Source organism: Lissotriton helveticus, chromosome 7 (genome assembly GCF_964261635.1).
Source record: "Lissotriton helveticus chromosome 7, aLisHel1.1, whole genome shotgun sequence".
Taxonomy (NCBI): domain Eukaryota; kingdom Metazoa; phylum Chordata; class Amphibia; order Caudata; family Salamandridae; genus Lissotriton; species Lissotriton helveticus.
In genome coordinates, this window is record NC_136068.1 from 76,891,787 (window position 1) to 76,912,396 (window position 20,610).

The following is a 20,610-nucleotide window of genomic DNA, read 5'->3' on the forward strand; positions in this document are numbered from 1 at the left end:
TTACGCATGCAATTCCTAGTTATTCCTATGGGCCTATAGGAATGAATGGGAAGCTATTCCTTAATTGCGGATTGCAATTTTCAATTCGCAATTAAGGAATATGTAGGAATCACAAATTTTTTAGCAATTCCTACATGCATAAGAAATTGCTATTTCTAAATTGCGATTTCGAAAAAGTCCCTATTAAGGAATCGCAATTCCTTATGTTGATGCAAGGAGGTTTGTGTCATTCCACAGTGTGTGTTCGTAAGCTGATGGTGGTGTCAATGTGTCAGCTGGGTGGAGAAAGTTAAATCTGGTTCCTTTCTTTCGACAGTGCCGTCCTTTACCTAAATGATGATTTCGAAGGGGGAGATATGTTCTTCACCGATATGGATGCTGCCACAGTGACTGTGAGTATGAATTAGACACGCACTGCCAAATGAGGGTAAGATATGACTTCTTAGTTAATAAGTGGTTACAGAGTACATGACAACTCTTCGGGATATGACATTACATTCTCAGCCAATGGGGTATCCTTTGTGGCATGGAGAGGATATGACATCACACGATCAGCACATAACATTGCATCCCCTGTCCTATGGATATAAAGAGGATGTGACGTCACTTAAGTAGGACTTGACATCACACCCCGATTAAGCGATATAAAGGATATTACATCAATCTCTACCTTCACTGTGACTAAAACTAGTGTAGGTTGTATTTGACTGGGAAGCATAGGAGAATTATAAGAAAAACTTTTTTTTTATTTAATAAAATCAGCAAATACATGGTCAGTGATTTTATTGGTAACTGAAGACCTGCATCTTGGGGCCAAATTAAGGCACCATCTTTAAGGCATTAGAATTGCTTTTTACATAACATTTCAGTCAGCAACTTTTCATTACTACACAACTTTGGTGTCTTCCATGTAAATCTTCCATGGGAAATCTTATATTGCCTCTCCCCAAAGGTATCTTTGTAAGCCTGGACCAGGCACCAGTCTTAATTTGTAGGAAGTATTTCCTCCCGCCATCTTGTCGCTCTCTGACCTATAGCCACAATAGAGCCAACAAATATAATACAACAACTAGCTGAAGTTACTTCTTATTATGTAGCTCATTATTCTGCCAGTATGAATGTCCCCATGGCCCAACTACCTTGCGGCCTCTGATATATTGACTTGTCGCTGTCAATTTGAATTTTATACAGTCTCACAGATTTCATGCAGCGACTATGCTAGATAAAAAGCTGGGCCTGCCTGTCGTTAGATCCCCAGATTACTGAATGTGTCATGTTTATGTAGCCATTACAAATCTGCTTATGGTAATCTCAAGTTGGCCTTGTTCGGCCATGCTGCCATTATTTCCGAGCATCATATATTTGCGCGACCCCGCACATTTTCCGGATTACCTTACTTTTACTGTCACTCTTAAAATACCGCTCCTACTCACTCTCAGCGCCTCAAGAACGAATATTTAAAAAAGCCCCCATGATGCAGCAATAAACCTCCTGTTACATAGCATCAAACAACTTGGCTTGGTCAAAATCCAAGATACCCCCCTGCACTGACAACTCCCTCTGGGGACAAGTTGGTTATGCCTACAGGCGTATTTAAGTAATCGGGCCATGTGGGATCAGCGGGTGTTTTTTTCATCTCCTTCACAATACGTATTGAGATTTTTTTTGAAGGTGAGCCTGTGAAACATATTTTTTCTTTGTTATTGAAATTCAATCAAGATTACAAATATACATGTACTAGGATTTTAATTTAACAATCAACATTAATTCCTCGCCGATTATCTGAATCAGAGCATTATATCTTAAGATATCTTATTAGACTCGACTAAAGAGGGCAAACAAACAAGTGAATTAATGACTTTGGAAAGTTACAAATCATCAAAAAGAAATGAAGCTAATCATCAAGCTGAAAGTTCCTCCACAAAGTTTTGAAGTATTTGAACTCATCTTAGCAAAGTATAGTTCCATGGAATACAATTTACACATCTGCAACTGGCCTTAGTGAATATTGGTGGTACTTTTGCCTATATAATTTTTGCAATTACTGCCACATATAGTATTAGCTTATTCTACGGATGCCAAAAACCACTGCTTGTGAGTCATTGATTAGCGTTAATTTAATATATCATTTGTATTCTATGTACGTGTGAGGCGCACACCACACGTGGAGCACATGGCTGTTTTCTTGTCTGCGTTCCACAAACATAAAAGTGAAAAAAAAATGTTATTCTGTTGCAGTCTGTATTTTGCCAGGGATCTAAAAAATTATCCTTTGGCCAAATGGACTTACTTTTATACCATTGCTAACAGCTAGTTGTCCATTCAATAACCTAACGCAGTTGTGTGATAACGTAAAGATGGCTAGGGCTCATTCTAATCTTCCTTCCAAATGCACTTTGATTAAACTGTTGAATTATTGTAAACATTTTCGAGTTAAACTGCACTGTATTATTGTGAATGGAATACCAAATAAGGATAAAAACGCGTATTAATTACAAGGAGTCCCCACCACCTAAGGCTGGAAGCTTCCGTAAAGCCTTTAGTTGTTATTCCATCTTATTAACTTGTGGGGATAATGCAATCTAACTAAATTGTGAGGATCCTTCGGAAATCCTAATCCCAGATATCATTTAGCGAAGAGCCGATCGCAGTCTCTCAGGGAGACCTGCAGTAAACTTTTATCCACATGCATCCTAGTCTGTCCCATCTTACCTCGGCTTCATTTGTACTCAGACACCTGAGGAAAGCGAGCGCTTCCTGCAAGTGTGTTTTGTGATGTCTTCTTCCTGCAATCCAATTGTAGCTTCTATTCTCGCTCCGCCCTAGGGATATGACTGCTGTTCCTTATTTGCCATGGTCTCTGTGTACCCAATTGATACAAGGGTTGGCATTGGACAACCATGCTTGCACGCCAATTGGATTACAACTGTGCCCTAGGGATATGTCTGCTGTTCCTTAGTTGCTATGGTCTCTGTGTAACTAACTCATGTATGGGTTGGCGTTGGACAACTATGCTTGGACGCCTTTTGGATTAAAAGTGTGCCCATTATTTCATCGATTATATCAAGCTCAGTTGAGGAGTTGACATATGCAGGACGGAAAGACTTGGTGAATTGTGCTGCAGCTTCTTAAATTACAGCAATTTCCATACAACTCTACACCGGGTCAAAGGCCTTTTCTTCATTGAGAAGCATAAAGATTGTTGAGTAATCCCAGCTCAGTGACGTAAACTATGGCTTGAAATGAGAGGTGTGTATTTTTTTTTCCAGAGTTTTATATAGCGCGAACTTGACCCGAATCCAAATCTGGTATCAGAGCGCTTTACATAGCACCAGTTACCATACATGAGGACACACTTTCATTTTTGTTAGGCACGGGGAGAATCACAGGATGTTTTAGCGTCGTTACCGAGACTCGAACCCAATTTCCCAGGTCCGAGGTCGAGCGCCCTAGCCGTTAGACCAACTCCTGTCCCAGTCACCAGCTGTCGGCCAGGGATAAAGCTTGTTTGGTTAAATTTAACTAGATAACGGACAAATGGAACGAGCCAGCTGGTTTACCTTCTTAACTATTTTACAACGTCCTTGTGTGTTATCAGTTACGATCATTGGAAAAAACAGCAACTGTGTCTTTCTGACAAATTCAGAAGGGTGCCTCCCTGATCATGCATAATTAAATACTTGAAATTAGATACATTCATCAGCAGGGGCGGCTCCTCCACTATGGCGGAGAAGCGACGCCCCACTGCTTTTAAGCAGTGCGAGGAAGAAAAAACATAAAATGACAATAACTTATAATTTTATGTTTGTCTCCTCTTTGCTAGTGGGTGGTTGGGCGGGGCTGCCGTGCTCTTGGAGCAGGGCAGGGGAGGAATGCTTTGCCCACTCCTAAATGTGCAATGACTGTTTGGTCGGCCTTCACGGGCCGCCCAAACCAGTGATGCACAACTTTCCCCATTCTCCATGCAGGCTGCATTACAACCTGCGTGGAGAACAAACCCAGGCCCCATTCCCTGGTTGAGCGTCAAATACGGATGCTCAAATGCAGCATTGTGATTGGTCAGGGGAGCCTAGGTGCCCACCAATCACAATGCACCCGCTCCCGCCCCTGTTCATCAGGCATTTCAGTATCCCTGCATCCAGGAGAGCTTGCTGACAGTTAACCAAACACTTAATCTTGACCATTTCCACTCGCATAATAGCAAATAAATCCTTTTTTTCTCTGCTAGATTTGCCAAAGTTAACTCAGCATGATTTTTACGTTATGCCTTGTGGTGAGATCTTATGCCAAGAAACTTTATCTTTTTTATGCCAAGAAACATGCTCACGTTTGGAATGCCCCTGCCACTATTGACTGCTGGGGTTCAGCTGACTTTAAAAGTTGGCTGAGTAGATGGTCCAGCAGCCTTAGTATCAATCCATGGCATATTGGTGATCTGTGTGTATGATATACCGTGATCAAGGCGGTTTTCCGCTGAAACGCGTAGGGCAATTTCTGAAATCCTTGTGCATATCGAATAAACCTTTGTTTTCAACTGCAATGGACTGCCGTTTCTAATTCTCGTATGGGAGGAGTGCATTCGCGCTGCTTTGTGGCGTTTGGTGAATCCGGTAATATATATTTTATATATATATATATATATATACTAACAGCCCGACGTTATCCGGGTATGAAATAGAATGTGTGTAATGTGTGTATTTGGCAAGTGCAATTTATTTTAAAATCTCGCTGTAGACAAAATATTTTGTTTCATTAGAATCGGGACGGAGAAGGCCCAGCTGCAGCCCTGGTTGATGTTAGCAGGCGCGTGTAATTGGTGTAGTGATCCGCCGCCTGAGCCCGGCTACAGCCCTGGTTGATGTTAGCAGGCGCGTGTAATGTCGTTGAATGAGAGAGTTATCAGCCGCGGGTAAATCCGAGAGTGTTGAGTGACAGCGTGTAGGAGAGGCTGCAGTAATTGTCCCCGCAGACACGCTCATTTGCGTGTTCCCCCGCTTGAGGCCCAGATGCAGGCCTGTTTGATGTTAGCAGGCGCGTGTTCCCCCGCTTGAGGCCCAGCGGCAGCCCTGGTTGATGTTATCAGGCGCATGTAATTAGTGTACTGATCCGCCGCCTGAGCCCAGCTAGAGCCCTGGTTGATGGAAGCAGGCGCCTGTAATTTCGTTGAATGAGAGAGTTCAGTAACAGCGCGCACGAGAGGCTGCAGTAACGTTACTTACCACGCCTCCAGCTGAACGCGTTTGTCACGCCCCCAGGACACGGCCACAGCAGACGATCTTCTGATTAATGTACGACCCACATGGCATGAAGGACGGAACGTAGCACACGCCCCCAGCGTTTCTCACGCCCCCAGCGTGCCCTTTGATGCGGCGCAATTGCGTTCACATGGCATGAATGCCGGACACATGCCCTCAGCGTTTCTCACGGCCCCAGCGTGCCCCTTGATGCTGCGCTGCAACATAATTGGCTCTTGTATGTACGACTCACATGGCATGAAGGGCGGACACACGCCCCCAGCGTTTGTCACGCCCCCAGCACATGCCCACAGTCCACGATATGATGGCCGTACCACACGCCCCCAGCGTTAGTCACGCCCCCAGCCCACGCCCACAGCACAACGCAAACACGCCCACAAGGGACTACTTTGCTGGCACGGTTCTTTAACCTTTTAAATGTATATGGTGGCCGTCTGCACAGCCTATGTCCTCCTGCTGCAACTGCCCTTTCCAACGCTGTCTTGGGTGTTGTGATTGGTGCTGTGGTTACTGAGATTACCCGCCTCAAAGGTTTGGGCTCTTTCTTTATAATATTAGTATGGATATATATATAAATATATATTATGCTCAAACTCCTCTTGTTTTTAAAGTTACTGCACGCACTGGGATGCTTTTCAAAGTTGCTTTATTCTGCGAACAGAACAAAAGCGTTTCAGCGTGACGCCTTCCTCGGTATTCATGACACACCGAGGGAGGCACGTTTAAAAACACTCGCCATTGCGTGTCAACATAGAGAAAGGACAAGTAACTATTATTTACATAGGCGCCATCTTATAGTGTTAGATACACTACTACATACAATGTTAGATGTAATGTTACGCAAGATTTGCAAACATACTATTATCATCAGGAATGTGTCTAATGCCAATATCGTATATACGATTACTTAAATTATACTTATGCGCGACACAATTCCTATATGTCGGTGCAATAAGACGGTGTTTATTTACAGCAACGGGTGCCCAACGCGTTTCGCAGTTAACCTCACTGCTTGATCACAGGTAAGTTACACAAGTGTAGTACAACCATTTAAAGGCGCAGGGTTTATTTCTGTTTGTCACACTAGATATAGTAAACAGACTGTATAGCAAGGTTTTTATAGCATTTGCAAGTCATATGTGGTCTTTAACTTCCAACTTGGATCAAGATTCATAATGAAAATGTAAAACAATGAATTTGGTCAAGATAGACAGAATTGTAATGCTCATATTGCCCAAGTGGATTTCAAAGCGGACTGATTATCATGAACATGATAAAATTACTACCCCACCACCGTGGGTGCTTGTGATTCATCATTTACATTTTTATGATTAGAATGTATCTCATTTAACCCAAGTGGGTTAATGCTGCATATAAGTCTATCAATTCACCAAACGACTTTACACGTTATTAGAAATCATGCTCTATTGAGCTAGAGTCTCTTATCCTTTCTATGGATTCGACCACAACTCCAATTCATTTTCTTCATTTCTGCAACAAAAACCAAATATAACTTATGTTACCAAACATATGAACCCCTTCATTTAAAACAAAAACAAAAACTTGTTAAAAACGTATTAAAAGATGGGCCGTAACGAATGGGTGCAGCTCTGGACTATTCATTTATCTCAAATGTATCGACATCTCCTCATCAAGATTCAAACCGAATATATATATATACATATTACATCCTCAACTTCCTTCTCTCACTTCCAAGAAGGGAACTGCACTCGAAAGCAAAAGCAGTGCAAAATTATTTTATTTCAGCCAACCGAGAAAATCACATCAACGCGTTTCGGCTGCAAAGAGCCTTAGTCATCATTTGTGACGCCATCTTTTTTGTTCCTAAATACCACATGAATCTCAGTGCAAACAAACATAGAAACAATACTAACAATGTTTAGTGCACCATACGTACACTAAATTAATATAAAGCTATTTCCTCAGTTGTAAGTTTTGAGTAGACTAATTGTGAAAATCAGTTAACAAAATAATAGGAATCTGTTCAATTGCTTTGCCCCTTTCCACAACATATAGCGTGGACAGATGCTATACTTAATAAATATATATATTACCTACTGGCGGTCACCAGTAGGTAGTTATAGTTAGGATCTCATTTCTATTCAAATAGTGTTTTTTCTTTTCCCAATATCTTCTGTGTCGTTTGACGAATCTTCGCGAAATTTTCATAACGAATGACCCGCTCTGGTCAGCTCCTATCTTTGAAGTTTCGCGGTGATTCGTCAAGCAGGGGCTGTGAAAAAAAGGGGGTCCCAAAACGAATTTCCCCCATGTTAATTGGCATAGGAAAAATTGGAACAGGCTACAGTCCGGACTGCTGAACGGAATTACACCAAATTTGGCAAAAAGGTAGCCCTTGGTTCAGAAAGAGACCTTTTTTTAAATGGTGTAAATCTGTTCAGTAGTTCCTGAGAAATGTAAAAATGAAAAATATCGATATCTGAGCACCAAGGAAGAGTCATGACTCCTCCCGAGCACAAGCTGACTTCTGATTGGCTGCCAACACTCCAAACCAGGAAGTGTTGGCAGCCATCTTGTGACTCAGTAAAACAGAGTCACAAGAAAACAGTGAAAAAAAGATGAAAAACAAAAAAGGGGGCAGGGTAGAAACACCCTGACCCCCTAGTCATGCTCAGGGGGTCCCTCAAGGACCCCCAGGGCCTAAAAAAATTATTTCGAATTCGCGCTAGGGTCCCGAATCCCGCCGAAATTATTAAAAAAATGAAGCGCTGGCTTCCATGCTTCATTTTAATGAAGCCCCCGGGTGTGCCAGGTCCCGGGGGCATTGTTAATAAATAATAGCGGGGCCCGCGGGGGCTCCCGCAGCCCCGGGGACCGCCACTTCCCCGGGGCTATGCTCATTATGGGTCAATTAGGATGGCGGACTCCTGTGTGAGGACGGGACCGTCCGCCACAGTGGCGGAGGTTCCGTCCGTGGAATTAGGATGCACCCGCCACAGTGGCGGGTGCATCCCACATTTTTAACCTTGCAGTGTTAAAAATGCATGTTGTGCGTTTCAAAGCACAACATGACAGGCACCGCGCGGTGCCTGCCATGTTGTATTTTGAAACGCAGGGGGGTCCAATAGGTACCCCCCATGTGCACCCCCTTCACCCTGGGGGCCCGCAACGGGCCCCCAAATCAAGGACCGTTTGCCTTTTCGCGGCGGCATTGCCGCCACAGTAAGGCATAGCCCCCAGCACATCCTAATATGGCTGGCGGTGTCTGATAGACACCGCCACCATATTAGAGCTTTTCTGCCGCGGTCGCAAGGCGACCGTGGCGGAAAAGCGGCAGACGGTCTTCCCATCCGCCACGGTCCCCCCCGCCATTGTAATATGGCGGGAGGGAAATAGGTGGCGGACGGGCAAGGATGGCGGACGGATCGCCACCGCCTGCATGGCGGTGGCGATCTGTCCGCCATCCTAATTGACCCCTATGTGAGGTGGGCACGCGGCTCCCCGCAGCCCCGGGGACCGCCGCCCCCACCGATGCTTTTAAAAAAAAGTAATGCATAGGAGGTCCCACCCCCCCATGCTGCCCCGGGAACCACCATTTTCCTGGGGCTTCAATAAATAAGGTTGGGGGGGCCTCGCGGACCCCCCCAAGCCCCGGGGACCACCACCTTCCTGGGGCACTTTGAATTTATATACAGGGGTCTGTTACGGTTACACTTGTACCACTGTGCAAACGCGCCCCCTGGTGCATTGTAACTTGGGGGGATTAAGTCTCCTTTTAGTCCTGAAGGGCCCTGGGGCCCAACTAGCTTATCCTGTACCTCCAGTAAGCACCACAGAGCTGCATTGCAGAGTGGTGTAAAAAGGGGCATGGCCTCAGAACACCTCTCTGCGGCGCTTACTGGAGATGCCTGGTGGGCTAGTTGGCCCCACAGGGACCCTCAGGATTCAAGGGTCTTAATCCCCCAACCATCAATGCGCATAGGGGCGTGTTTGCACCGTGGTGGAGAGAGGGGGCAGGGCCTGATATTACATTTGTGCAAACACACCTCCTTGTGTGTTGTAAATTGGGGGACCTCAGGACACAAGTGGACTTCATACTCTGAGGAGCTGTGTGCCAGAAGCCGCGTTTTCAGCGTGGTGTAAACACCTCTCTGCAACGCAGCTCTCTGGCACTTACTGGAGATACCTGGTGGGCTACTTGGCCGCCAGGGACCTTCAGGATTCCAGGGGACTTAATAGGGATGTTGTAGTTAGAAATTAAAACTTTAAAAAGCACTGAAATTCACTGAAAAACTATAGGTTTCAGGCACATTATAGTTAGAAATTAGCATTTAAAAAACCTTATAAATTAACTGAAAAAGCCATAGGTTTCAGGCACATTATAGTTAGTTGGACATTTCACTCATACAAATCCATAGAAATTCCGCCGTTATAGTTAGTTCAGGTAATTATAACTCGCGCCCACGCAATGCACTGCTGATGACGTCACATATTACATCATTCATGACATGGTCAGTGATATCACTGATGACATCTCAAATGACATCACTGATGACATCATCCACATGAAAATCTGATGCACCTCCTCACACTCTAATATAACCTTTGATATACACACACTGTAAAATACAGACTATCACTTTGAAAACCATCGACACACCAATACCAGTTACTACATAAGCACTCACTGATTCCTAGATCTACACACACATCCACTCATTCACCCACACAATCACTTACACATGCAGTCACTCATCAATACAACACTATCATATGCACTCATACACCTATACAGACACTCACACACCAGCACTCATCCAGAGTTACTCACACACCTAGTCAGTCATTCAAAGAATCAATCACACTTCCATTTACTGACCTATACAGTTATACACACAGCACATCACTTATTCAAACAGAAACAAACACATAATTACTCTCTTATACAATCACTGATACAAGTACACACTCATCCATACAGCCACTCTCCCAATCACTGACTCTCACGTATAGTCATTTATATACTCCAACTCTCACATACACTGCCGTTTACATATATAGTTACTAGGACATATACCACTGAGACATCCATTCACTCACCAACACACCCATACACACACTCCCCCACCCATACAGCTGTTTCAACATGCACTCTTGAACCCATACACCCAGTGAATCAACCACTCAAACATCTATGCACAGAGTCACACACCTCCCACCCACACACTCAGGCAACCATACAAATACTCACGCAACCAATCGGTAACCCATATAGACACTCGTGTAGCTACTGACCAACCCATGCAGCAGCTTATACAACATCAAACAGACTGATACAGACATTCACACAGTTTAGTCACTAACCCATGCATTTAGTAGGACACGTAATAATTCACTTAAACAGTCAGTCACGCACCTACTAAATCCTCTATCCAGACACTTATACACTCACTCATTCTTCAATACACCTTGGCATATATATATATAATACATATTTAAAATTGAAAGAAACACAGTCACTGGATGATGTCATCAGTGATGACATTTGAGATGTCATTAGTGATATCATCACTGACCATGTCATGAATGAGGTAATATGTGACGTCATCAGCAGTGCATTGCGGGGGCGCGAGTTATAGTTACCTGAACTAATTATAATGGCGGAATTTCTATGGTTTTGTATGAGTGAAATATCAACTAACTATAATGTCCCAGAAACCTATGGTTTTTTCAGTGAATTTGTAAGGTTTTTTAAATGCTAATTTCTAACTATAACATGCCTGAAACCTATGTTTTTTTCAGTGAATTTCAATGGTGTTTTTAAATGCTAATTTCTAACTATAATGTCCCTGATCCTAACTATAACGTCCCTGAAACCTATGTTTTTTTCAGTGAATATATATATATGTATATATAATATATATCACTGGCATAACCTACAAACTCAACATTGTTTCATACGCAGACGATACCCAACTCGTCCTTTCCCTATCCAACGAACCCAATACCGCCAGACACAATTTTCGAGAAGGCATGGAAGCTGTCGCCAAATGGATGAAAAACAGCTGCCTACAACTAAACACCAACAAAACAGAAGTAGTCATCATGGGCCCAAACCCCGACCTATGGAAGGACACTTGGTGGCCCCCCGCCCTCGGAAGCCCGCCCACCCCCACGGACCACACACGCAACCTGGGAATCATCCTGGACTCTGAGCTCAAAATAGACCGCCAGATCAACCCGGTCTCGTCCTCCTGCTTCCACACCCTCCGCCTCCTACGTAAGACCTTCAAATGGATCCCCTAGAACACAGAAAGACCGTCACTCACACCCTGGTCACCAGCAGACTCGACCATGGCAACACACTCTACGCCGGAATATACAAAAACCTCACCCGTAAGCTACAGAACATCCAGAATGCCGCCTCAAGACAGATCCTCGACCTGCCAAGACACTGCCACATCTCCCAGCACCTGCACACACTCCACTGACTCCCCATCGAAGCTATAGTCACCTTCAATATGCTCACCCACGCCCACAAGGCCCTCCATGACACTGGACCAGCAAACCTGAACAGCCGACTCAAATTCCACGCACTCCAGAGGACCCTACGATCAGCCCAGCTCTCCTACACTGTGGTACCCCACACCGGAAAGACCAGATCGGGAGGCCGCTCCTTCTTCTTCCTCGCGGCCCGAGCCTGGAATGCCCTGCCGCTCCACCTCAGACAGACCTTCATTGCTCCCCATCTTCGCAAGAAACCTCAAAACCTGGCGCCTCAACAGACCCCACCTTGATGGACCAGAGCCTGCTAACCCCCCCCCCCCACATTGCCTTGAGACCCTTACGGGTGAGTAGTCAAGCTTAACAAACACCTGATTTATTGATTGACAAACCAAACTATGATTTACGAGCCTGATTTAACAACTGCCTTTTGGTGACCAAGCTGTGGATGAATGTAAGAGAGAAATAGGCTCAGACGTGATCCATCATAAACTGTGGTTATTGCCTTTTAAAAAAGGCAACCTACGGTCCAAATTTCTCTGTCTTACCAGGTTGGGAAAGCCACCTTTGATTGCAGGGAAAGGTAAAAACATAGGACCCATCTTGGATAAGGAACTCTGTAATTTACCCTAAATAAACTCAATAGACTTGGCATGCTTTTTTCAGCTGAAGTTATTGTGCAAGAAAATGTTTCTGTTCATATCTAACAAGCTTAAAGTGGTATTGGCCAACGCTACCACCAATTCATGTCTTGAGTACGCCAACGTCTGCATCTTGTTGAGCTCGCAGGAAATACTCTTATAAAGCTTTAAAAGCCCAAAATGCGTGGCGTGGCGGGGCAAGATGGCCGAACTGATGTGCTCCGTATCAGCTCCCGGTCCGCGCACACTTTTGGAGCCCACAGCGCTGGCTTCTCGGGGTCCCGGGGGCTGAAAAGGACGGCAACCGGTGGCAGAACGGATACCGCAGCACTTGACGGCACAGGTCCGCGTTTTGAGCCGCAGGGAACCTCTGCCGTGAATCCGTGAAGATCTCGGGCCGCGTTCTAAGATGGCGGCTGCCACCCGATCGTGAGCAGTGGCTTGGACGAGGACAGCGAATCCCGTTCCTGGAGTTCTCCACGCTGATCCCTGCGCTACCGGTGAGACGGCTGCTGGCACGGTAGCAGGGCACGCTCTTTGATCATTGGCAGGGCGCCCCGATGACGAGGTCACCATGAGGCCCGGTGCCTGACTCTAAAATGGCGGCACCCCTTTAACTATATACTGCTGTCCCTCGCTATTTGGCTGGATCTCCCTGGGCTCTGGCGGCAACTGGACGGCCTGGGGAAGCAGGTCTGGGCTAAGATGCTGACCCCTGCCTTATACCTGGTGGCCCTCGCCCTGTGGCGCTGACACGTGGTTGGCCTGACTTCAAGATGGCGGCGAGTGCTGTTTCACATGGCAGATTCTTCCTGGGCGCTCCTTCTCTTCCTGTGGCACCCCTATATCAACGTGGGATCCCTACAGTGCAGAGCTCCCCCTACCAGCACTGGATGGCGTCAACACTTTACGCCTTGAGGGGAGCTTGCTTTTCTGGGTGGTCCTGAGGAGGCTTTCTTGGAGGGGCACTTCCGGTATACATCATATCCAGGGGGGTGCGTGGCCGCTCTCTCTTGTTTGAGTACCACCGCCTCTCGGACCAGAGGCTGGCCCCCCCGCTCCCTGGGCTCGCTCCTCAGTTGCCTCCAGCATGATTGGGAGAGGCCCCCTCCAGTGGTCTCCGTTCCCGATCGCACTTCCGCGACCCTGGTCCCCCCGCCTGTCACGTGCACCCAGAGCCCATCGACACTGCGGCCGGGGGAGACCACCCAGAGTTGTCCCGCATGCCACCCAAGAAGTCGACATCTAAAGCATCCACCAAAGTATCTGACTTATTCCAGGCTCCGGATAAGCGCCAAGCCCTACGCACTGAATAAGCAGCTACCACCATGGCACTCACGAAAGCGGACCTCCTCGCTATGTTCAAGGATTTTAAATCTGATCTACGCAAAGACCTGGGGCAGGACATTAAATCCTCTATAGAGCAGCTTCGGGCGGATCTGAACGAAAAACTCACCTCTCTCCAGCAGGATGTCGATTCAGTGGGTACTCGAGTGATGGACTTAGAGGTTCATTCCCAAGACCGAGATAAGCTTACGACGGAACTTCAAGAGGAAGTGCGGTCACTTAAGGATCAGAGTGGTAGGTAATAATGGGGTAAACCCTTACCTCATCGACCTGGGTCAGTACAATGTTATAAGAAAAGGGGTGGTCGATTACAAAACAGTTAAACATATCATTACTTAAACATAAAGGTACATCCACCAAGTACATGTCATTTAAATTGCATTTAATCCAACTATTTGCAGTGATTTTCTGCAGTTACGCATATACTATATTTCATATTCATACAATACATGGTAAATTACGTATAATTCTTCAATCAGTGCTCGGTGATTGTCAGATAAGAAAAGGGATTTTAAAGGAGGGTAGGGTGTGTTTGGAAAAGAATGAGGGACCAAGAAAAGGAATTGTGTCCTATAAACAATTCTGTCTCATTCAACAGAACATTTCCAGTCATATTACAGATCCCAGTTGTTCCCAAGAGATACACTATACACAGGAGTTGAGTTTAACAAGTTTTCGGCAGGGCGTGTATGTGTTGATGATGATGTCGACGTTTCGACCCCCAAGTTAAGGGCGGGTGAGTCCTCAGTTTGGGGTCTTCCTCAGGACAATTAAAAACAGTGACATTGAGCACATGCGCAGGCGATCGAGTAGTATCCCGTCTGAGTTGGGACTCGCGCCTGTGGAGTTGTTCTTAAGTTCGCCCGTTCATTGAAGAGCAAACGTCGTGGATGACGATACTGGGAACGGTCTATCCGTGGGTGAGGCAAGCGTCCTACATCCAACGGGCGGTAGAGTACAACGTGTAGATAAGTTACACAATCTGCGTGACTGCTGCCGATTCTTTCACAGTGAGTCACTGTGAAAGAATCGGCAGCAGTCACGCAGATTGTGGATGTTCCCAGTATCGTCATCCACGACGTTTGCTCTTCAATGAACGGGCGAACTTAAGAACAACTCCACAGGCGCGAGTCCCAACTCAGACGGGATACTACTCGATCGCCTGCGCATGTGCTCAATGTCACTGTTTTTAATTGTCCTGAGGAAGACCCCAAACTGAGGACTCACCCGCCCTTAACTTGGGGGTCGAAACGTCGACATCATCATCAACACATACACGCCCTGCCGAAAACTTGTTAAACTCAACTCCTGTGTATAGTGTATCTCTTGGGAACAACTGGGATCTGTAATATGACTGGAAATGTTCTGTTGAATGAGACAGAATTGTTTATAGGACACAATTCCTTTTCTTGGTCCCTCATTCTTTTCCAAACACACCCTACCCTCCTTTAAAATCCCTTTTCTTATCTGACAATCACCGAGCACTGATTGAAGAATTATACGTAATTTACCATGTATTGTATGAATATGAAATATAGTATATGCGTAACTGCAGAAAATCACTGCAAATAGTTGGATTAAATGCAATTTAAATGACATGTACTTGGTGGATGTACCTTTATGTTTAAGTAATGATATGTTTAACTGTTTTGTAATCGACCACCCCTTTTCTTATAACACTTAAGGATCAGAGGCTCCAGGCTCAGCTCAAGACGGAGTACCTTGAAAATAGGGCACGGAGAGACAACATCCACGTGAAGGACCTGGAGGAGGGAGCGGAGGGGCCGGACTTGGGGACCTTCTTGGAGGGTCTCTTCGCTGAAATTCTGAGCCCTCAGATCCTCAAGATGAAGCTCGAGCGAGTGCACAGAGTGGGGGCCCTTCAGCATGGAGAAAAGAAACGGCCCAGAGACATATTGGCGAAGTTCCATTCCTTCAAAGTGAAAGAAGCCGTCCTAGTTGCAGCCAGGTCGAAAAGTTCCATCTCTTTTCAGAACCACTCCTGTACAATATACCAGGACCTGGCACCGGCCACATTAGCGAGGAGGCAGCTCTTCAGACCCATCACCACCAAGCTCAGAGACGATAAGATTAAATATCGGTGGACCTTGCCTTTTGGCTTGAGCTTTGAATACCGCAATTGACAACGCCACATCACGGATCTGCAGGAGGGCCTGACCCTCCTAGGCCTCGCCAACGCTGACACTGCTTCTAGCCAAGGAGAACCTGGCGACAACGACAAGGCGGCTTCCTCTGCTTCGACGTGGTCGGAGAGGGCGCGCAGAGGACACAGACGAATCTTACCCAACATCGCGGGATGGCGGCCGCACCCCCGATGCTTGGACTATATCTCCACCTCCCTGTTGGCTTTTAGAGGTTGTGGACAGTAGGGGAGTGGACTGCATCTGGTAGACTTTGCCGGGGCTCTATGGTACTCCTCTCGGCCCTCTCACTGTGACGGCTTCACCTTTTGGGTGTCCGGTGATGCCAGGATCATTTGTCTACTCTGCTCCTCAGGATGGCCCAGATACCTGTTGGTCCCGATGGTTGTTCTTGGGCCGGCCCCCCGTGCTAGGACCGGTGGGTTCTGGCCTGGGGGGTCCTTGGAGGCCGTGGCCGAACTTCCTACCTTTGGAGGCCCCTCATAGCAATCTGCCACTGCTGCCTTTAGGATGTCTAGCTAGGCATCCCCTGAGCGCGGCTCCGGACTGGGCGCGGATGGAGACCTCAGTCTTCCGGCCCTCCACTACCCTGAGGGGTGTCTATAACCCCTGACGGGCGGTTCATGATGAGTGACACATTGTTATCGCAATGGTTTAGATTCTGTTTTTCTTTGTTACTGGGGGTAGGGGGAGGGCCGGGTGGGTCAAGGTGGCGGTCTTTTCTTATTTTGTAAAGTGCGAATGTGGGGTTGTGCTATTCCCTTTCATTGTTTTGACAGGGGGGGTCGAAATTCCCAAGTCCACTGTCTTCGGAGGGCCTAGTGGGTCTGGGGGAGTCTCCTATTGTGCTGTTTTCTCTATCCACTGCCACGATGACGCTCACCATAGGTACATGGAATCTCAAGGGTCTTAACTCCCCTCAGAAACACCAGAAGGTCTGGAAATATATTAATAATCACCACCTCGACGTGGTGGCCCTCTAGGAAACCCACCTCGTCAGGTCTGAGGATACCAGGTTGCGCCACAAACAATACCCATTGATTTACAGGTCCTCTGCTTTGACGAAACACAGGGGGGTTGCCGTGCTGTTCCATTCCTCCACCAAGTTTCAGCCTCTGGATGTGCAACACGATAGGGAAGGGCGTTGGATCATGGTAAAGGGCCGGCTGTGAGGGAAACTCTTTTCTGGGGAGGCTGCTGGACTTTACTGAAGGGCACCTGATCCTTACGGGGGATTTCAATCTAACCTGGTGCAAAGACCTGGATAGCACCCATTTTCAACGCACTGGTTCCTTCTCCCCAGATACACAACAACGCATCCATGACATGGGCCTCTTAGATTCCTCGCGTACTCTCTACCCCACTGCCCGTGATTTCACGTTCTATTCCCATGTGCACCGAACATATTCCCGCTTAGATTACATCTTCATTGGCCAATCGCTCCTAGGTGAGCATGAGGAAGCTAAAATATTCCCCCTGTCTGTCTCAGATCACAGCCTCATAGAGATCTCTCTGTCTTGGAGGGTCGACACCTCTACATCTCCCAGGTGGTACTTCCCGTCTGCTCTGGCTCGAGATAAGGACTCCTGTACCAAACTGAGGGAGGCCATCACCGAGTTCTTTGATATTAACGATCCTGATGACACGGCTGAATTCATCACCTGGGATGCTTCTAAATCAGTCTTTCGGGGGAGGTGCATCTCCCTCCACTCCGCACTGAATCGGTAACGTGCCAGGGAAAGGGAAGCGCTGGAATCGGAATTGTGCTCCGTGGAACAAGCCCACAAGCAAAACCCTACCAGGCAGACCCTCTGCAATCTCACGGCACGAAGGGGTAAATTACGTGTTATCTATAACAACCGGGCAGAACTTACCCTACTAAAACTGCGCCAATTATCTTACGCCCAGGGCAACAAGATTGGTAAGCATCTGCCTCGGCAACTCAAGGGAAAGAGGGTGCAGGAGTTTATTGGGGGTATTAGAGGCCCGGGGGGTGATCTTTCCCATAGTGATGAGGTGAAGGCGGAACTTTTTGGGGATTTTTATAAGGCCCTGTACCCAGGGGACACCTTAGATCCAGATTTCCAGAATGCCTACTTACGATCCCTACAGCTCCCACAGGTCTCTCCAGAGTGGAATGAACGCCTTACGGCACCCATTACCTGCGAAGACGTTACAATGGCGATTAAGGCTCTCAAGCCACACAAAGCTCCTGGTCCAGATGGGTTTACGGCCCTATTTTATAAGACCTTTGCCCCTGACATCATCCCCCACCTCACAAAGCTCTTCAACAGGATGACGGAGGGGGGGCTACTCCCGATTCCCTCACTGAAGCAGTTCTTTCTGTGATTCCTAAACCGGGAAAGGATCCTGAAGCTTGTGCCTCTTATAGGCCTATAGCTCTCCTTAACCTTGACGCAAAGCTTTACTCATCCATATTAGCCCAGCGCTTAAATGACCTCATGCCCGACATTATTCATCCAGACCAATCCGGCTTCATCAAAGGGCGCTAAACCCACAACAACACCCAACGCATTGTCCACCTTGTCGAGAAGGCCAATAGATATCGAATCCCCGTGGTCCTGGTAGGGCTGGACACGGAGAAGGCTTTCGACAGGGAGGAATGGGGGGGGGGGGTTTATTCCGTGCTCTGTCAGCTTTTGGCTTCGCTCCCCAGTTTCTTACTATGGTCCGGGCCAACTACCTCCATCCTCGTTCCCGACTGGTGGTCAATGGCTCGCAGTCGGCCCCTTTCCCCCCTCCTTTTTGCCCTTAGCATTGAACCTCTGGCCGCAGCAATCACAGCATACCCTGCAATCAGGGAGATCCCCTTTACGGGAGAACAACACAAAATCTCTTTGTTTGCCGATGATGTCCTGCTAGCCCTAGCCGACCCGGCTGCATCTCTCCCACCTTTGCAAGATGAATTAGCTAAATTCGAGACAGTGGCTGGCTCTAAAGTTAACCTAGGGAAATCCTCTATTCTTAACCTTACGCTCTCGCCAGCGGCAATGCAGGAACTTTAGTCTCTCACCCCCCTTCAGTGGACCACGTCCTCCATTCAATATCTAGGCGTCCAGATCACACCCAAAGTAGGGGGCCTCTATGCTGCCAACTTCCCTCCCACACTGGGGCGGCTTCAATCCGAACTTACTAAATGGAAACCCCTTTTCCTTTCCTGGCTAGGTCGCATCCATGCTATAAAAATGACTCTCCTTCCAAAGCTTCTTTACCTTTTCCAGGCCTTGCCTATCGAAACAGAGAAGGACTTCTTCAAGCGAGTTAAGACCATGATCTTGCAATATGTCTGGCAAGGGAGACGGGCGCGCTTCTCTTTTGCGATACTCCGCCGATCTAGGGGGAAGGGTGGGGTGAGCCTCCCTGATATCCATTTATATTATAAGGCTGCTTAGCTACGGGTGCTTGTGGAATGGACGAAATATGAATCCGATAAGCATTAGCTACACATGGACCGTAGTGTGACCGGCCGCACTATCTGGGACTTAATCTGGCGCCCCAAATGTGCTAGGCCGAAAAATACCTATATAACCAGTCCTACATGTACGACACTCACGGTGTGGCATTCGGTGTCGGGCGATGAGAGATGGACCTCCTTCCCCTCCCCCTTTACACCCATACGTTATAACACGGCATTCCCTCCGGGACTACAGTCAGGACCATTCGACGCATGGCGGGAGGGGGGCTGCTTGGCCTTAACACACCTCTTCCACCACTATGATCCCCTCACCTTTGAAAGCTGTAAAAGGGAGTACAATCTACAGGATTCGGAGAGGTACCATTATCATCAGCCTTGGCCCCGCAGGTGCGGGAGGGGGCTACACGATCCTTTACAAATTTGAATTCTTTCTAGTTAAAGCAAAATCCATGAAAGGCACGATTTCCTTTATATATAAATTTCTTCTTAGTACCATACACGCGCTGCGCCCGCGCTACATGTCAATGCGGGAGGATATTCTTCAGCGAGATATCACGGATGTAGAGTGGTCCCGCTTGTGGGCCGATATCACAAAAATCAATCAATCTGCTGATCTCAGGGATGCGCATCTCAAAACGATGATGGACTGGTACCTGTATCCTTCCAAACTTAGCAGAATCTTTCCTGGGTCATCCGATAGATGTTGGAGAGGATGTGGTCTTTTGGGAGATTTCCAGCATATCTGGTGGGATTGTCCTCACATTAGGCCGTTCTGGGAAGAGATCCTTGCCCTCGTTAGAACACCAGACGCGGGCGGATAAAAAAATCACGTGGCTAGGTATTGGGGGCGCTAAGATCACGCTAGCGGCAGCTTGGAAAAAGAGAGAACTCCCGCTCTCTCCCTCTGGTACTCCAGATGACGGAGGCTTCTCAGTATGGAGCGGATGTCGTAAATTTTTAGGGACGATTTTAAAAATGTTGAATTCACTTAGGGTCACTTTCCTCTCGCGAGGTCTCCCGTCCGCTGTCTGCCCCGCCTCTGTTAGGGCACTCCATCTATTCCAGTTGTGAAGCACGATTGCACCTTTTTCTTTTTCTTCTTTCTTTTAGGCCGCCACCTTGTACGGGGAGGGGGTAGGGGGAGGGTTGATTGTTTTTATTTTAGCTCAGTGCTCCGCGGTTGGGAGCCGTTATTCAACTGCTTTGGTACTTCTTTCATATCCCATCGTTATAGACGACCATACAGTATAGCTGCCTTATAGCTTGTTGGGACACTCATAGCA

The 20,610-nt window shown here is 47.1% G+C and overlaps 1 protein-coding gene across 1 annotated transcript in view; it reads left to right on the forward strand.

Annotated features, from left to right (window-relative positions):
- The window catches only part of P3H3 (prolyl 3-hydroxylase 3), a 107,582-nt gene that overhangs the window by 67,364 nt on the left and 19,608 nt on the right, over positions 1–20,610 (forward strand). Inside the window, exon 13 of the mRNA XM_078651518.1 lies at positions 317–392. Coding sequence (XP_078507644.1) covers positions 317–392 — 76 coding nt within the window. The remainder of the gene's footprint in view (positions 1–316; positions 393–20,610) is intronic.